This window comes from Monodon monoceros, unplaced genomic scaffold (assembly GCF_005190385.1).
Source record: "Monodon monoceros isolate NGI ecotype Baffin Bay Population unplaced genomic scaffold, NGI_Narwhal_1 Super_Scaffold_5, whole genome shotgun sequence".
In the NCBI taxonomy this organism is placed as follows: domain Eukaryota; kingdom Metazoa; phylum Chordata; class Mammalia; order Artiodactyla; family Monodontidae; genus Monodon; species Monodon monoceros.
Window position 1 is genome coordinate 111,170,566 of NW_021703782.1, and position 18,418 is coordinate 111,188,983.

The window sequence follows — 18,418 nt, forward strand, 5'->3', positions numbered from 1 at the left end:
CACCACCACCACCACCGTCACCATCACCATCACCACAATCACCACCACCACCGCCACCATCACCACCATCACCACCATCATTATCACCATCACCACCGTCACCATCACCGCCACCATCACCACCACCACCACCATCACCACCACCACCACCGCCACCATCACCACCACCGTCACCATCACCGTACTGCCATCAACCTTGCTACCACAGACATCATCCCCACCAACCACTACCATTACCACTAGCTTTACTACCACCATTACCTTCACCTCCACCGTCACCAGACCACCTTCACCAGGACTACCAGCACCACCGTAAACTAGCCCTCTGGTCCAGACTCCTAGGAGAGATTGCACACCCCCACTGCAGGATGTTTTTGGAATCAAGGGTGTCTTGGGATGTCCAGAGGATTTGATAAATGAAGATCCTTTAAACCTACTGCCAACTGGCTTCTTCCCTCTCTTGTGGATTCAGGGCTCTAGGCCCCTGCAGGGGGCTGCACATACTCTGATCCCTGCCTATACCCTGCCTCAGGAGCCCCTGAGACCCTCACTTATTTAAGGGGTGACTGAGTTTGGACGATGTGCCCGGTGAGTCGGGGGTGCTGGTACACACCCAAACTCCCCGGAAACAGGTAAAATCACCACGAGCTAATGTGATTTGAGAGAGCTTGGGCCCGTGTCTGTGGGCACATCTGTTCAAGCCTTCCTGCGGTGTCTGCCCAGAGAGGCTACTCCATGCTTGTTCTGATGCTGCCCATGGCCAAACATCGCACAGGAGTGACATGGGCTCTCCTGCCTGGGGCACTCGTGTGGCCTTTGATCTGAGCTGGGGTGGGCACCTAGCGCTACCCTGATTTCAGTCCTCCCCACGGAGAGCTGGCAGGAAGTTCACTGCTGCACCAAACATGGAACCAAGCCCCCAAATCCATTTTACTGAAGCCTGAACATATTCCCTCCCCACAAAAATATTCCAGTGAATCAGTCGAGGGCAGGGAGGGAGGATCTTATGGTGTTGACTCCTTGCTCTGACTTACTAGCTGTGAGTCCCTCCGAGCGTCTTGGGAAGTGCTCATACCAGCTCGTGAGAGCTGAGGGTTAAATCTGTAGGAAAAGTAGCAAGGGGTGGTTAAACCATTGTTAGCTTGAAATCAGCTGTAGCAGGAGTATTTATACCACAGAAAGTGGTAAACGCTACAGAACAACCCCCTGCCCCCCAAGAGTTGATTGTTGAACATTTTCTAGGGCATCACTGGGCCTTGGGCAAGTGGCTTGACCTCCCTGAGCCCCAGTTTCCTTATCTGTAAAATGGGCGCTCCAGCGGCACCCACCTCTCCGAGTAGCCAGCCTCCTGCCTGGGGCTCTATAGTGACCGTTTTGTTGACTGCTCCCATGGGCCCTATGAGCTCTGTTATCAGCCAGGATTTGCAGAAGCAGACTCAGGGATGTCAGTCGCCAGGGATGCAACGGTTGTGACTCATACTTAAACCTAGTAGCTATGTGGCACCCAAGCCCACGCTCTCAGCCACTGTGGTGCCTGCGCTGGTGGGTGGCTGGCCCTCACCTGCCCTGCGCCAGGTGTGAGTGCCGGGAGGACCAGGCAGCATCCTGAGTACTGTGGAGGGTCCAGAGCCTGGGGGCGGGCGTGCCGGGGCCCCATGGGATGTTTGAGCACAGGTGTTTGTGGAATGGGTAGCTAGGAGCTTCATCTTGCTGGGCTGGCCATCTATGTCTGGGGCAGGTGACCCCGTGTGGGACCACAGACATTACTGACCACGCACTGTGTGCAGAGCCCCGGGTTGGGGCTCAGAGGCATCTCGTGACTCATGTTCCGGATTCCAGCCTTGTCCTTACGGGGCGGATAAGCCTCAAGCCTGCTGCAGCCCAGGCTGCTGGGGACACTGCTCGGCCTCAGGACGGGAGAACTCCCCCACACCACACCCTGCTGACCATCTCATTGCCACCCTAGTGGCCTGAATGAAACATGTGATGGACAGAGCGGAGAATCCTCTCACCCTTGGGGACCCGTAGCATCCCGCAGAACTTTCTACAGGGCCCCACATGTCCTGGTGGAGGGGTCTGAAACCCAGAACCTTCCAAAAGGAGAGGGTCCTTGAGCCAATTTGGAATGAAGAAGCACTGCATAGAAGTAATGACGTTCACCCAGGTGTTTGGGGCTTGGCGGGTCTGCCTCCCCACCCCAGCAGGATCTCTTCTCACTCAGGGGTCCTCTAGGGTCTCCGTTCCACAGCCCAGGAGTCTGAGCCTCCCAGGGGGCCCAGCTGGCAGGTGGCTCTTGCTGGCTTTAGAAGCAATTCCTTCCTCTGTGGGCCAGCCGGCCAGAAGCACACTGGCCACTGCAAAGATGGGCACTGGCCAAGCCCTGTTGATTCCTGAGTGGCCACCCCAGCTGGGCCAAGCAGAAAAGGGCATTGCTCCCAGCAGGGCCTCACACAAGGTCCTGTTCCAGCGTTTATTTGCAGAGCTAAGTTTGTCTGATGATAACAGGATGCTTGTTGCCCGGGACGCACATGACCAGACCAGCTCCTTCTCTACCCCTCAGTTCTTTTGCATATGTACCCAGAAGTGGGATTGCTGGACATATGGTAGTTCTATTTTTAATTTTTTGAGGAATCACCATACTGTTTTTCCTAACAGTTACACTATTTTACATTCCCCCCAACTGTGCCCAAGGGTTCCAATTCCTTCACATTCTCGCCAACACTGATTATTTTCTGTGTTTTCTTTTAAATAGGAGCCATGCTAATGGGTCTGAAATCATATTTCATTGTGGTTTTCATTTACATTTCCCTAATGTTTAGTGATACTGCCCATCTTTTCATATGCTTGTTGGCCATTTGTATATCATCTTTGTGAAATGTCTATTCACGTTCTTAATTCGTTTCTTAATCAGGTTGTTTTGTTTTTTGTTGAGTTGTAGGAGCTCTTTATATAGTCTGGATAGTAACCCTTTATCGGATACATGATTTGTAAATGTTTTCTCCCATTCTGTAGGTTGCCTTCTCACTGTTGGTTGTGTCCTTTGATGCACAGAAATTTTTACATTTGCTGGAGTCCCATTTAATTATTTTTGCTTTTTGTTGCCTGTGCTTTTGGTATCATATTTGAGAAATCACCGCCAAGTCCAGTGTCACGAAGTTTTCCTCTATGTTTTCTTCTAGGGGTTTTACAGTCAGAGGCCTCACATTTAGGTCTTTAATCCAGTTTGAGTTAATGTTTATATATGGTGTAAGATAAGGTTCAGTTTTTCCATCACTATTTGTTGAAGAGACTGTCCTTTCCCTACAGAACAGTCTTGGATCCCTTGTTAAGGGTCACTGGGCATTTACATGAGGGTTTATTTCTGGGCTCTCTTTTCTATTCCGTTGATTTGTCTGATTTTATGCTGTACCATGCTGTTTTGATGTGGTAGCTTTGTAATAACTTTTGAAATCAGGAAGTGAGTCCTTCAGCCTTGTTCTTTTCCAAGATTGTTTGGCTATTTGAGGTCACCCATATGACTGTTAGGGTGAATTTTTCTATTTCTGCAAAAAAATGCCACTGGGATTTTGATAGAGATTGTATTGAATCTGTAGATCGTTTGGGTAGCATTGATATCTTGAGGACACGAGACGTCGTTCCGTTTATTTGTGTAATGAAAGAACTTTCGTTTCTTTAGGCAATGTTTTATAGTTCTCAGCGTGCAAGTCTTTCACCACCGCAGTTAGGGTTCTTCCCAGGGATTTTATTTTTTTTTTTGATGTGATTGTAAACAGTTTCCTAATTCCCTGTTTAGATTGTCCATTGTTAGGGTATAGAAAGGCAGCCAGTTCTGCGTGTTGATTTTATATCCTGCAACCTTGCTGACTTGGTTTGTCGGTTCTAACAGTATCGGGGGAGTCTTTGGGGTCTGAAAAGGGTTTAAACAAAACCTGCTTTAAGGCCCTTCCTGATGGCCTTCCACAATTCTGTGGCCCCGTCCACTGCCCATGGTTCCCAGAGCAGTGTGGGGCTGTTTTGAAGGGGAGTTTGCCTCAGTTTGGGGCTTGCTTTCTAAAGTCCATCCAAGCCCGCGTTGACCATCAGATGACTGTGTACCAGGCACCAGCTTCCCATGAACTTGATGCTCACCCCATTTATCAGACGGGGGCACTGAGGCTGAGAGAGGCCAGCCCGTGGGTCTGCCTGACCCTGAGCCCATGTTCCAGATGTCCTTATTTTCGGCCCTTCCCTTCAGTACGTGTCCTCTCTCAGAAGAAATGAGACCTCCCCCAACTCCACTGTTTCAGTGGAGATAAAAACACAAGATGTCTCAAGAACCAATGATGCTGGCAACTTAGAAAGTCACCTAGGAATCCCCAAACCCTTCCCCTCACTTTGCCAGAAAGCAGAGGTCTGTCCATCTGTGCCTGTTTTCCCCCTTCACTCAGGAAGTATTAATTCAGCCCGTCTGTGTGCTGGGGTATGATGGAGACCAGCCAGCTTCCTGGCCTCGCCGGGCTCCTGGGAGCTGGGGAAGAGGCTGGGGGTAGCTCCATCCCACCCGTGAATTCGTTCAAAAGCCTGACTTAACTGGGGGGCTGTATGTCTGATAAGACCGGCGATCCTGGGGCCGTGAATGGGTGAGCTTTAAAAATGTTTTTTTCCTGTTCAAAATGAGATTGGCTTTGAGCCCTGCGCTCCTCCGTGGGCTGTCTAAAATTAGAAGCCCGTTGACAAGGCAGGGGAGCAGCGAAATGTCAACAGTACATTTTCTGTGTCAATTTTGAGTTTTTTGAGAGGCCCGGACAAATGGAAACTCAGGGCAAATTTGTGCTGTTTCAAAAGCTTCCCGAATCCAGCCCCTCGGTGGCGGTGTGATTGAAGTGTCAGATTTATAAGGCGCTGGTTCCGTGGTCGGCAGAGTGGCCCCCGCTCTCCTTCTGCTCAGATATTATCCTGGCAGGAGCTGCACTGGGCAGCCCTTGGGGCTCAGAGCAGTAATGGGATCAGGTCCTCCGTCTCCATGAGCTCTGTGACGTGCTGCACCCTCCCTGTCCCTTTTGTGAGCTGGACAGTCCCACGCTTGGGCCTTGCACATGGGGACACTGAGGGTTCAAGTATTTGCCCGAAGGCTGGAGGCGGCCGCCAGGTGCTGGATGTGTAAGTGACGAGCCACCAAACCAGCCGAGCAGGAAAAGTCAGGCTTCCTAAGACAGACAAAGCCAGGCCCCTGACCCCGCTTATAGACAAGGAAATCGAGGCCAAAGGGAGGCCAAGAGGCTTGCCCGAGTCACTGCGGTGATTGAACGGTGGCCCCCAAAAGAGACGTCCATGTCCCCACCCCGGACCTGGGAATGGGACCTTGGAAATAGGGTCTCTGCAGTTGTGATTAAGGCAGAGGATCTCGGGATGAGACCATCCTGGCTTAGGGTGGGGCTCATCCCAACGGCAAGTGTCCTGCTGGAGACGAGGAGACACAGACACAGAGGAGAGTGAGCCAGAGGTCGGGATGACGCAGCCAGGAGCGCCTGGGGTCTCCAGAGGGAGCGTGGCCCTGCCCACACCTTGCTTTTGGGCTTCGGGCCTCCAGAACTGGGAGAGAGCACACTTCTGTGGTTTTAAGTCCCCGGGTTTGTAGTCATTGGTTACAGAGGCCCAAGGGCATCCCTACAGTCACTTAGGAGAAGAGCTGTGGCCCAGGAACCACATGTCCACTTTCTCCCACCCCCAACGACAACACCCCTTCCTTTTAAAGATTTCCAGGGACTTCCCTGGTGGCACAGTGGTTAAGAATCCGCCTGCCAATGCAGGGGACATGGGTTCGAGCCCTGGTCCGGGCAGATCCCACACGCCACGGAACAACTAAGCCCGTGCGCCTCAGCTACTGAGACTGTGCTCTAGAGCCCGCGAGCCACAACTACTGAGCCCACGTGCCACAACTACTGAAGCCCGCGCGCCTAGAGCCTGTGCTCCCCAACAAGAGAAGTCACCGCAATGAGAAGCCCACGCACCGCAACTAAGAGTAGCCTCCACTCACTGCAACAAGAGAAAGCCCGTGCGCAGTAACGAAGATCCAAGGTAGCCGAAAATCAATCAATCAATCAATAAACTTATTAAACAACAACAAAAAACATTTCCAGAGTGCCCCGAGGACTCTCCTCGGGACCCCCCAGGGGGTCAGAGGCCGTGGCCTGGGCCCAGGGCCGGCTAATAACGGTGACGGTAGGAAGTGTCCACCAGTGAGTGGTGGCTGGACTTCGACCTCAGCCGTCTGACCCTGGCCCACGTCTAAGCTGTGACTTGTCCCCCAGGTCCGGGCCATGAGGCTGTCCTTCGTTGGGGAGCTGGGCTGGGAGCTGCACATCCCGAGGTCGTCCTGCCTGCCCGTGTACCAGGCTGTGATGGCAGCAGGGGCCAAGCACGGCCTCGTCAATGCCGGGTACCGGGCCATAGACTCCCTGAGCATCGAGAAAGGTGTGTGCAGGGTTTGGACACCACGGTGGGCTGCCTGAGCCACGTTCACTGGAGGCAGAGAGGCTGTTACCCCCACCTCTGGCCCCGTGATCCTTCCAGCCCCACTGTGCTCCCCCTTCCCCCAACCTTTGCCGTCTCCCCAAACCCTGTTTGCTGTCCACGAACCGGGTCCTCCACGCAGGCCCGGGGATGGTGCTGGCACCTCTTGGCACCAGCACTCTTGAGGGGCGGGGCGCTCTCCCAGGTAGGGGCGGGCTGGATTTGGATGTAGCGCCAAGTTTCCCGAAGAGAGCTGGAGGACATCAGAGCGGGAAGGGGCCCTCAGTGCTGCCCCTTCACAGCCCCCTCCCCAGGGCCCCCAGCCTGACGGCACAGGTGTCGCAGTGCTGAAGGGGGCTCGTCCAGGGGACCTACTACGATCGAGGATGCCCCCCGCCCCGGGAGGCCCAGGTCACGGAGTTTCTAGGGTGGGCATGTGGGCTGGGGCAGGGGCCCACGTGCGTCTTGCGAAGGGTGTGTGTCTGCCTCTGCTGGCGCTGACCCCGTCGTCTCCCCACCCAGGCTACCGGCACTGGCATGCCGACCTGCGGCCCGATGACAGCCCCCTGGAAGCGGGTTTGGCCTTCACCTGCAAACTCAAGTCCGCCATCCCCTTCCTGGGGCGCGAGGCCCTGGAGGAGCAGCGGGCCAAGGGCCTCTGCCGGCGCCTGGTGGGCTTCACCGTGGACGAGTGAGTACCTCTGGGGCCAGGGCTGCCAGAAGTGACAAGCAGGCTTCGGGGTTCCTCCTCTCGAGCCGCCTGGTGTGACGCTCCCCACGGGCCAGGCGCCCTCTCCCAGAACTCCCACTGCAGCCCCGTTACAGGTGAGAAGGCTGGGTCCATGCCGGGCCTGACTCCGAAGCCAACGCTGCAAACTCAGATCCCGCCAGGGCCGGGCAGGGTGCAAACCAGGCCCGGGGCCGGTGCTGGTCAGCAGGGAGCAAAGAAGGTAGCGCTCATCAGACACAGATTTTATTTTATTTTGGCCACGCCATGCGCTAGCAGTGTCTTAGTTCCCCAACCAGGGATTGAACCCACGCCCTCGGCAGTGAACGCGCAGAGTCCTTACCACTGGACCGCCAGGGAATTCCCTCAAACACAGATTTTAAAAGTGAAAGGCCCTGCCAACCCAAGCCAGCTCTGTGGGAGGCTCCAGACCAAGGGCCTCGAGCTGGCTGCCCGTCACGGTGCTGCCACGTCCCACTGTGTCCTCATTAGAGCCTCCCACAGCCCGGGAGGGGGGACCGTGGAGGGAAGGGCCAGGCTGGGGCCACCAGCCCCACTTACAGATGGAGACCATGGAGGCCAAGGGACAGGGTGGCTCTCGCCCGGGCACGAGGCAGAGGTGGAAGGAGAGCCCTGTGGAGGGGCCTGATCCCTTCTCCCCCACCTCCCCCGGGGCAGCTTTTGAGCATGTCGCCCTTACGTGCTCGGAGCTGAGCCCACATTGTCCCTGGGTCCGGGGTGCTGGCACTGGAAGACATAGATGGTGTGACACGGAGTCTGAGTAGCAACCGTCTCCAGGGCAGCGGGCGTCTCTGGGCTCCGTCGATTTGGAGCTGACAGCCAGCCGTCAAGGGTGCCACTTCTCCCAGGTTTGGAACCTTCAGAGCAAGTGTTGAGAGTGTGCAGGGGAGGGGGGCGGAGAGAGAGCAGAGCTGGGGGCCTTCACCGTCCTACGGCTTCTCCCTGGGTTCCCGTCAGGCCGCCTCTCCGCTTGGTTCCTTGTCCGTCTCCCGGGGAGCAGCTCAGCTCTGGTTTGGGGTGCAGGTAGAGCAGGGGTCCGCCGAGGCCTTCTGCTGCCTGGCCCACAACTTCAGACGGCACCGGCCACAGCCTGGCTCTCCCCACTTGGGGGTTCCCTGCCGGGCTGCAGAATCCACCCAGTGCCGTGGCCTGGCCGGTCCCAGGCCAGAGGAGAGACCCGGCCTGGGCGCCGGCTGGGGAGTCACAGAGAACTCCCGCTGCATTTGCTCTGGGGCCCTGGGCGAGGCAGGTGGCCTCTCTGAGGCTGTTCTCTCCCATGGACGTGGCGCCCCGGTAGGACTGGGTGAGACCAAAGGAGACAAGAACGTGCTTACAAAGCCTCCTTCCATCCCACCCTCATCCACTGGACCCGTAGGGCCCAGACCTTTTCCTCCTGGTCTCTGAACTGGGCGGCACCCTGGACCCTGTGCAGGCTCTTTTCCTCAGTGTAGGGTTCACCCAGTTCCAGTTACCGTAACTGGGCCCAGCTGTGCCCCACGCCTCCGGGTGTGGTCCTCAGCACCCGCCCCGGGGACCCACGGGGCCACACGGTGCTCGCTGCCTCCCCAGGGCCCAGCACGGTCCTCGCAGGCGCGATACACAGGAGGGGCACGTCTGCCAAGATCTGCACCAGACGATCCAGTGCTGGCGTTTCTGTGACTGGAGTTTAATCTTTGTTTTCTATTTTGAATTTTCAAAACTTTTACAGCGAGCATTGTACCTTACGTGCAATACAGAAAAGCACTTTTAATAGATGATACAGCACGCTGTAGAAAAAGGAGACCCATCAGAGTAAAACAAGTCGTATGACAGTTTTAAACTGATCAGAAGTCAAATCCTCAAGGTGGGCCTCTTCCAAATCTGTGGGGCCCGTCCCTAGAGACACGGAAGTCAGATCCTGGTTTTGGTGTTTTCTGTTCATTCATTTATTTGCTCGGAGCCTATGCCGTGGCATCCCCGGGGGCCAGGCGCTGGGCACGGGGGCTCATAGCAGACCAGCCCCGTGGCGTGGAGCCCGTGGTCTGGCGGGCGCGGCCCCTCTCTCCTCGACCAGGCAAAGCGCAGGAGTTTCCCCTCCGGGGGCTCTGGGGTCCCAGCCGTCTGTTGCTTCTTCCAGGAAAGTGCCCATGTTCGGCCTGGAGGCCATCTGGAGAAACGGCCAGGTGGTGGGCCACGTCCGGAGAGCCGACTTCGGGTTCACCATCGACAAGACCCTGGCCTACGGCTACATCCGGGACCCCAGCGGCGGGCCGGTGAGTCCAACTCCCCAGCACTGCCACCGGGAGCCCCAGGTCCTCTCAGGCTCCGCACCAGCACCCCTGCCCACCGCCTTGAGTGTGCTGGGCGTGTGGGGACCAGAGCACAGTGAGGTGACTGACCGATGGGGCTGTGTCCCTGGGCAGAGTCGGAGCTCTTTCCATATTTTCTCTCGGAAAGAATCTGATTTTGGAAGCTCCCAGCTTCTCCTGGTCAGGAAGAGGCTCTGGGCCAGGCTAACGCCCGCTGCTCCCTAGAGCTTGAGACCCCGTGTGCGTGCAGACGGTTGTGTGCACACACATCAGTGTACACACGCGTATACCCGCATGTGCGCACACGTACCGACACACGTGCACACAGACACGCGCGCAGGCACATTTGGGAAACTTGGCAATGAGACAGAGGGGCAGCTTGTTCTGGGTGGAGAAAATCTAAACATTTTGCCCAAACAATCATTTGTAAACCCAAATAATCCCCCACTGAGCATGGATGCCGCCGTCCACACTGGCAGGGGAGTGAGGGCCGAGCGAGGGCCCTTAGAGGGCCTCCAGGGCTCTGAGCCCTGGGAGGGGTGTGGAGCTCAGGCCGGGCTGGCTGGGTGGTGTGACGCGAGTGGTGGGGGGAGCTCATTATCATTGGTGGCACCTTTATGGCTTCACCTGCTTGCTTCCCTGGAGTCGTGCACCAGCCCCCTGACGGCGGAGAAAGGGGCCCCAAGAGGCTCTGACGTCGGGGCAGGGATGCCCATCCAGCTGGGCCTTTCGGCCTCCCCTGCCCCAACAGTCTCTGGGCTGCGGCCCCCCACCTCCCCCCACTGAGGCTCCAGGTTGGGGGAGGCACTTGGAAGCAGCAGCATGGAGGGGGCAGGAGGAGTGAGTCAGACCAGCCCTGGCAGAGGTGCAGGGGCGGGCCAGGCCTGATGGCAGACCCAAGGGGGAAGGGGCCAGGCTGCGGTGCTGTCTGAGGAGGCTGCATCTGCAGTGGGCTGGGAGGCTCAGGACACAGGCTCGGCCTCAGTAGCTTTGGCGCTCTGCCCTGGACTGGCCTGGCGACCCTGGACAAGGGCGTCTCTCTGAGCCTCGGCTTCCTCATCTGTAAAATGGGGACAGATTATTCCCACCTGCCTCACAGGGCTGTCTACAGATCTCTGCTGTAAGTGGAGCCTTAATAAGCTCCACTTATTGCCATGGGGCTGCCATGGCTAGTGATGACGTTTTGCGGTGACAAAGGACCCTCTGACACCCCAGATACGGAGCCCTGCGTCCCAGCTGAAGCCCCGTGTCCATTTGCCCCATGCAAGGGTAGGGGTGGGTGCAGGCCTAGTCACCTCTTCTTTCAAAGAACAATAATTCTTGCTTTTTCTGCTTGGTCAGGTTGGGTTTCTAATTAACGTGACCGAGGAAGGAACGCTTATACCTACCCAGACAGGTGGCCCAGGATACCCGGGTTTGACCAGTGCAGGACGAGGGCTGGCTCAGGCTGGCTTGTAAGAGCCGACTGTGTCCACCTCTTCCCAACCCCGCCATCAGGGATGTCCAGTGTGTTTATACCATGGAAATGGGCAAATGCCACAATCAGGCCTCCCCCATCCCCCAACCCCTTCCCCTCGAGAGCTGGTTGTTAAACATTTACCAGCACAGCAGCGGGATAACCAAGACTCCTTTGTAAAATAGCAAAACTGCCCTTGAAAGGAAAGGCTCTGGACCTGGGGGCAGAATTGGTGGCCTCCGGGGTGTTTGTTTATTAGCAAGGACTACGCCCCAGCTCTGGGCAAACCCGTCCTTCAGACGTCTGAAGGCACCAGTGGCCTCTGCCTCCCGCCTCTGGGCTCAGTGGGGGCAGCGTGGAGCTTTGAGCCCGGCCAGTGCCCACCACGGCTCAGAAGCCTGGTCTGGAAGCCGCTTCATTCCAACACTGCAGTCACGTAAAAAGCCTCGTCTGTTTGGGGTATTTTTTCCGTCCAACCCTGAGCTGCCGAGAGAGGTCAATTTAACAACCCGAGCAGAACCCCTCCGTGAGGCCCGGCCCTGGGTGTATTCTCTGCACCAGGAGAACAGGATCCTGCGCTGGGCCAGCCCACTCTGCCTCTGCCCGCCACTGCCCTGCGTGTCCAGGCTGTGCTCCGGTTCCCAGGGACCTGCAGTTCCAGGGTGGAGGGGTGCTGCCCCGCGGGAGAGATCTCACTGACTGCCAGACCTCGGCTCTGCTGGACCCCAGGTGCTCAAGTGCAACTCGGGGGCACGGGGACACGGAATCTACCTGCTCAGGGCAGTTCCTCGGCTCAGGGAGGACCCTCAGCACAGCGATGGGTTTGCCCGCAGGAGGGGCGTGAGGCCGAGACAGCTGGCCCCGTCCCAAGAGGCAGGTAGCGTGAGCCCAGCACCCACTGGGTAACGAGTGACCAAGGTCCCTCCTCTTCTGCTACTAGGTCTCGTTGGACTTTGTGAAGAGTGGAGAGTACGCCCTGGAGAGGATGGGGGTGACCTACCCGGCCCAGGCTCACCTCAAGTCTCCCTTCGATCCCGACAACAAGAGGATGAAAGGGATCTACTGAGGGGCGGGGGGCGGGGCCTCAGCCGATCCGGAGGCCAGAGGACCCTGGCCAGAACTTGGGCTCCCCCTGCCCTCAGTCGAGGCCTGCGAACCATCCCCCCCCAAACAGATGCAAATTGAGAGGGTGGAAGGAGGACCCAGAAGGCCCGTGCTGTGGTCACTGACCAAAGGGTGGTCTCGAGTCCACCCACACCCTAAAAAAGCCACCCATAACCCCTTAGGCTCAGGCACCACGCCTGTAGCCCTTGAGAGCTTCTGAGAAGGCGCTTAGGAAACACTCGATAAGGCCCGTGTCAAAGCAGGGAGGCAGGGAGCTTTACCCTGGGTTCCTAGCCTTGACTGGAAGGCTGCCCAGAGCAGCCTCGGAGAGGTGTAAGGTGTGTCTGGAACTGGGGACAGTGTGGGGATTGATTAGTACTGTCTGCCTCAGGCGCAGTAGGGAAGGCAGAGAGCGTGCGTGCCAGACTGGCCCGGTCCCTGAGGTCAAGCTTAGCAGAATGGTCTGGTTCCCAGATCCCAGGAAGGGTGGCGGGTGGATCCAGACAGCAAGCTCTTCCTGCCTTGAGCTCTCAGTTCTTCACACGGGAAAGCCTCCTGAGAGTTCCCAGCCCCGAAAGCAGTGCCAGAAGCAGGGACGGGAGGGGTCTCAGATCAGCACCCTCCCTCCCCTGTGCAGAAGCTCCCTCTCCTGGCTTGGTTTCCCCGAGAGCCCCTCGCTCTCTAGGTCTGGAGAGGAAGGCATGCTGCTGGGTGAGAACCTGGCAGACTCCTCCTGCCTGGGTGGGTTTCTCCTGTCCTTACTCTTTGATTAGGACTGAGCTCTGGTCCTGGTCTCCCACTCTTCCGGCCCCCTGGGGATGGGCCTCGCACAGGCCCTTGAAAGGGGGTGAGTCCCCTGCTCCCTTCGTGGGGCTTCCAGAACTGTCCTCCGTGCATCAGGAGGAGCCCTGCCTCCCTTCCGGGATGGGGGCCAGCCCAGGGCCCAGGCAGCTGCCACAAAGCGGCACCACGCGGCTGTGCCCCAGCGAGCCCAGCCCCGTGGGGAGCAGGCGTGGCAGGTGCTCAGGGGACAGGAGAGACAAGGCTCCCGCAGACACAGGCGGGAAGCCACGCGGTGCCGGAGGTGCAGGCCGTCCCCGGAGGGCCCAGGCTGCCTTCAGAGGCGCACACACCACTCAGCCCCACTGCAGACGGGGCCCGAACAGGTCAGGCTAATAAAGCTAAGGCCATGGGAAGACATTTGGGTTTCGGGTGACCTTTGTAGAGAGAATCTGGCCCCCTCGCCAGACCGCAAGCTGGGGGGCGGGGACCTCTGTCTTTCCCAAGTCTCAGGCAAAGGAACGCCTGCAGCACCCCCACCACCCTGCTCACAGACGGGCCTGGGAAACCCCGAGTGGACCCCGTAGGGCCAGCGGAGGAGAGGAGGGTAGCTGGCTTCCCAGATGGCCTGGGCTGCTTCCCCGGGCCCTGTGGTTTGGCCATGGACCTCTGTTCGGGGCCTGTGCACGTGTTCCTTCCACAGCCGTCCTTGGGGGGAGGCCTTGGACGAGGGAGGTCAGGCCCAGGTTCCAGCCCGACTCCTTCCCCAGGGGTTGAACCCAGAAACACAAACGTTCGCTCTCGCCCTCCCTGTTTGTGTTTGTTCCTCTGCTGGGGAGAAATAGCTCTGGCCCCTCTGGAAAGGGCACTGGGTCACCGACACGAGAGAGGCTGTCATGGGCCGCCCCCCAGCTCACCTGCTTGATCCCGCAGCTCGGGAAAGTCTAGGCCACGGCCTGGCCCTCAGCAGGCTGCCCGGTCGCTCAGGGCTGGAACACATCACCCTCCCCTCGGAGCCAGTGACCTCAGCCCGTCCTTCCGAATCCCATTCCGGACACACCCTGTTGCATCTGTTTTGGAAGGCTTTTCTGAACAGAATGAGCACTGTGGCCCTCACCGTGGCTCTGAGTACTGAGCTTGGCTGGACACAGGAGAAGGGTGCCCTCCCCCCCCACGCCCCCACACCCTCAGACTCAACCTGTGTGCGGCTCCAGCCGTGCTGGGAGCTCTGAGCCTCCTGCAGGGGCCCGGGACGGTGAAGGCCCCGACTGTCTCACTAGCTCCTGTCTGTCAGCCTGGCAGGTTGTTAGGGACCACAGGGGCCCCAGACCCCTGCACCCAGCAAGGGCATTTGCATCAGAGCCGCTGGTACCCTGCCTCTGGTCTTTGCGTGGCTGGCGGGAACGAGGGGCCCCTGTCCTCAGTGAGGACCAAGGGCCCTGGCAGTGGAATCCCCAGGCAACTCGCAGCCCGCTCGATTCCCAGACACCTCATATACACGGAGCTGGCGTGGGGCCCACCTCCCTCCAGAAGAGCTGGTAAGAGGGGCAACAAAAGCATTTGGCAAAGGAGAGGAGCTGGGGCTACATTTGAGTGATTGTGGACGATGAGCCCATCACGTGCTAAGGTCCTGGGGTGAGCCTGACCTGCCACGTGGCCTGGGCCGTGTTTACCTATCCGGGCTTCAGCCACCCCATCTGCAAGGGGGCGATGGGGGCACAGCCCCTGGGCTCCCTCGCCCTGCCTCCGCTTGAGGACACCCTAGTGGAGCTTCTGCCTGCCGCGGACCCTCCCTGCCTGACAGAAGCACCATCTGGCCTGGATGGGCCGAGCGCTCAGCTCATCCCCACCCCGTGGAACAAAGCGCTTCCCTTGGGCGGCCAGAACCACCCGCCCAGGTCACTGCTGGAGAGGAAGGTACTGAGCCATCTGGCTCGGGGTCGTGCAGAGTGAGCTCGAAGAGGGTCCACCAGGCGGAATCCCTGGGGTCCTGGCGAGACCCTCACTCCTCCCAGGGTCCTTGCCCCACTACACAAGCGGGAGACAGTGGGGCATGCAGTGGGCCGTGGGGAGGCGTGGACGCTGTGGCCGGGAGGGGCCTCGCCGAGCGTGGCCATGGGGCTGGGTGCAGTCACCAGGGGTGCCAGGCGGACTTTCAGGGGGCCTGCCGATTTTCCTCACCTGACAGCCACTCCAGGGGCTCAGGGGCCCGTGGCAGTGCTGGAAGGCCTCAGACCACCCCCAGCATGAGCTGGTTCTGGTTCTGCCTTTGTTCCCTCTCAGCTTTATTCTTCGGTCTCCCCAGTTTAAAGGCTCATCGCCCAAGGCCCCCGCTGCAAACACGCTAACCCCCGAAACGCTGAACCTAGGGGTCTGTGGGCCAGGCCGGGCCTGGGGGTGACTGCCCCTCGGCCGCCCACACGGGGCTCCGCCTGGGCCGCCCCTCCCCTCTCCCGTGAGGTCTCCAGGCATCTCCTAGGAACTGCCTCCGTGGACCCTAAACAACTGTCTCCTCTCGCCTCCCCACTCCTGCCCCCCCCCCACCCCTCCTCTCACCTCCAGAGGAGGAAGGGGCAGGATGGAAGCCCAGGGCAAAGCTTTGGTTTCTGACCAGGGAGGGGACAGAGGGCGAGGGTCCCCACACAGAGGCAAAGGAAGGCCTCCTGGGCCATGATGTCAGCATCATGGGGTCTAGTCTAGAATCTCCCGCTGAAGGCTCCCCAAGTCCTTATTAGGAACCTGCCACAAACACAGAAGTTTCTGGCCTGGGATTCGTGGGACACAGTGGGCTGCCTTCCATCCAAGAACCTCTTGAAAATGCAGGGAAATGTGGAGTGTATCTTGAGGGTGGGTGAGGGTGGGGGCACTAGACAGACGGGAGAAAATAGAGCCGTGCGTGTCCCCGGGAGACCCTGCATGGTTTTCAGGGCATTTTGGAAGGGCCGGAGGGGGACGAAACGGGGGTTCTTTGCGATAACGAGAAGCTTTGTTTTTCGCTGCAATGGAGCAGAGGACAGTAGGAGCCCCCAGGAGCCCCTGGGCTCTGTTTCTCCATCTGCACCACAGGATGGGTGGCCGGGGGCCGGGGACTGAGAGAGCCTTTGACGGTTGGGGGAATCGAAGCATCTCCGTCCTGAGCCTGTCCCCACTGGGCTTTTGGAGGCCTGTCAGTGGTCATAATGGAGGAAGCTGCTAATGCTTTGCACTGGGGCTAAGGGGCTGGACCTTCCGAAGCAGGAGGGACCATCCTTAGCCTGGGAGACTGGTCCTGCCCCAAATGCCTCCGTGGACAATTCCTGCACCCCTGCGGTGGTCCAGCTGCTCTGTCCGGAGCCGGGCCCGTCAAGAGGGTTGCTGGGATGTGAGGATGCACGTGGCTCCCAGCCCAGGCAGCTCAGCTAAGCTGGTGCCGTCTGGGACCCGGCCGTGGCGCAGCGCAGCCTGGTGGAACTCTCCACGTTGATGGAAATGCTCTATACCTGGGCTGCACGTACAGTAGCCATGGCCACACGTGGCTATTGAGTGTTTGAAATGTGGCCGGTGTGACTGAGAACCCAAATGTTTTATCTTATATCATTTTAATTCATTTAAAATTAAGCTTAAACAGCCACATGGGCCTAATGGCCACCGGGCAATATAGCCCTGGAGCCTCCCGGGACCGGCTCAGGCAGGCACACCTGCTCCCGTTGGAGCCTGCAGCCTGGGAACGGCCCCCACCACCCAGCCCCAGGCCTTCGCAACACTGAGCATGCGTGGACACACCTCAGCCTGGGACTCTGGGCATGTCACCCGAGCAGCTCCTGTCCCCAGGAGGCTGGGGAAACTTCTCCATGGGCAGATGGGAAGATGGAGGCCCAGAGAAGGAAAGTAAATTGGCCAGGGCCACACAGCAGAGGGAGGGTTGGGAACCCAGGCTGCTGGACCCTCACCGCCCTCTTTTCACCGCCCCAATCCTTCAGAAGATGGGGGATCCTGGACAGCGCTCAGAGGGACCCGGCCAAAGTAGTGCCTCGCCCTGACCGGCTATTTTCAGGTAGTAAACATTTGTCCCAGCTGTCATTGCTTAGTCCCCACGAGGCCCCGGGACAGTGCCTGGGTCCTAAGCAAGGAAATGGAGGTTGCGAGCCCAGGCTTTGCGGTCACACAGGCCCGGGGTCACTTCCTGGCCCTGTGCTCACTCTGGATGACCTCAGCACCTAGCTTTAGATCTCTGAGTTTCCCCATCTGTCCGTGGGAGCAGAGACAGTCCGTCGTGGGTTCGTGGGAGGGTTAGCACAGAACCAGGGTATGTACTCTTATCAGTGACACGGGCGCGATAATCTGGGCGGGATAGGGGAGAAGCGCAGGCTGCCCACGAGGAAAAGCGTGAGCAGCCTGAGAGCAGCAGTGAGTAAAGGGGAGAGGGTGTCGGTGTGGGTGGCGGAAGGTTCTGGAACTGGTGATTCCTGATCTCCACTAATCCTCCAGGGGCCCCGGGTGAGGAGGGCCTTCTCCTCTGTGAACCTCAGCTCCCTCCTTGGTGAGGCTGGGGTGCCACAAGTGTGTCCCGTGTGTTTGGGGAACAAAGCAATGGCGGCCAGGAGGGGCTTGGTGGGTGTGAGGCCCGGGGGTCAACCTCGAACCCTCTGCCACAGCTCTGGGCTGACGGGGACCCCTGTCTGGGCTGGCAGGTGGGCATGATCAGAGGGAAGGGGTCTTTTTGGGCCAGAAGACCAGGGCCGGAGGCTGGGCGAGCTCCAGCTGCCCACCCAAGGGCCGCGCCCTGAGAGGAGGGGCCTCTCTCCCCGCTGTCGTCCTGGGCTCTAAAGATGACAGGGGGCTGGCCGCCCTGCAGCCTCTGTCAGGCCTGGCGTTTCACAGCCATCACGGCCTGTGACTTACTGCGCGGGAAGCCATGATTTATATGACGCAGTGCAGGGTGCCTGGGCCCGTTCGTCCGGTCTGTAATGAAGTGTCTGGCAGGAGGAGAGGCAGCGCTTAGCGGACGGCTGTTGGGGTGTAAGGCGGGGCTGTGGGGGGGACTTGGAGGCCCATCCATCACCCTCTCTCTCCCCTAGAGGCTGTACAGAATTTTGCTGAACTGGCTGGACAGAGTTGAATCTGTCACTCCTGGCAGAAACCACCCAAGAGCTGAACTTGGCCTTCAACAGAGGCAGCGAAGAAAGAGGGAGGAACGTGAAGACTGACCCAGGAGGCGTGAGGCATGTTCTGCTCCGCCCGGGACAGGGTGCCTGGCCAGGCAGCACCACCCTGTACTAGCCGTTGCTGGGTGCCGCCCTGTGCATGAGTTTTATTGTTTCAGTAACCCGCACGGCGCTGGCCCCGTTTTACAGATGAGGAGACCAAGGGTCAGGGAGGTGGGGCTGGACTTCTAACGCAGGTCTGATTCCAGGGCCCGCTGGCTCCGTCAGCTGCCTGTCCCACCGCAGAGAGAAGCGACCCGGGCTACTAATTCCGCTTCCCAAGGAGCCGGCGCCCAGATCCTTGTCTGGATCTCTGCTGTCGCACCTTTAGGTGGTGGTGAGAGGTGCTGTTAGGGTTTCCCTTTAG

At 58.8% G+C, this 18,418-nt stretch overlaps 1 protein-coding gene across 4 annotated transcripts in view; it reads left to right on the plus strand.

Moving 5' to 3' along the window:
* The window catches only part of SARDH (sarcosine dehydrogenase), a 71,055-nt gene extending 57,080 nt beyond the window's left edge, over positions 1-13,975 (plus strand). For all 4 annotated transcript variants that reach the window (XM_029202497.1, XM_029202496.1, XM_029202498.1 and 1 more), the window contains 4 exons: positions 6,291-6,453; positions 7,015-7,183; positions 9,357-9,492; positions 11,925-13,975. In XM_029202497.1, coding sequence (XP_029058330.1) covers positions 6,291-6,453; positions 7,015-7,183; positions 9,357-9,492; positions 11,925-12,050 — 594 coding nt within the window. In that variant the 3' untranslated portion in view covers positions 12,051-13,975. The remainder of the gene's footprint in view (positions 1-6,290; positions 6,454-7,014; positions 7,184-9,356; positions 9,493-11,924) is intronic.
* The last annotated feature ends 4,443 nt before the right edge of the window (positions 13,976-18,418 follow it).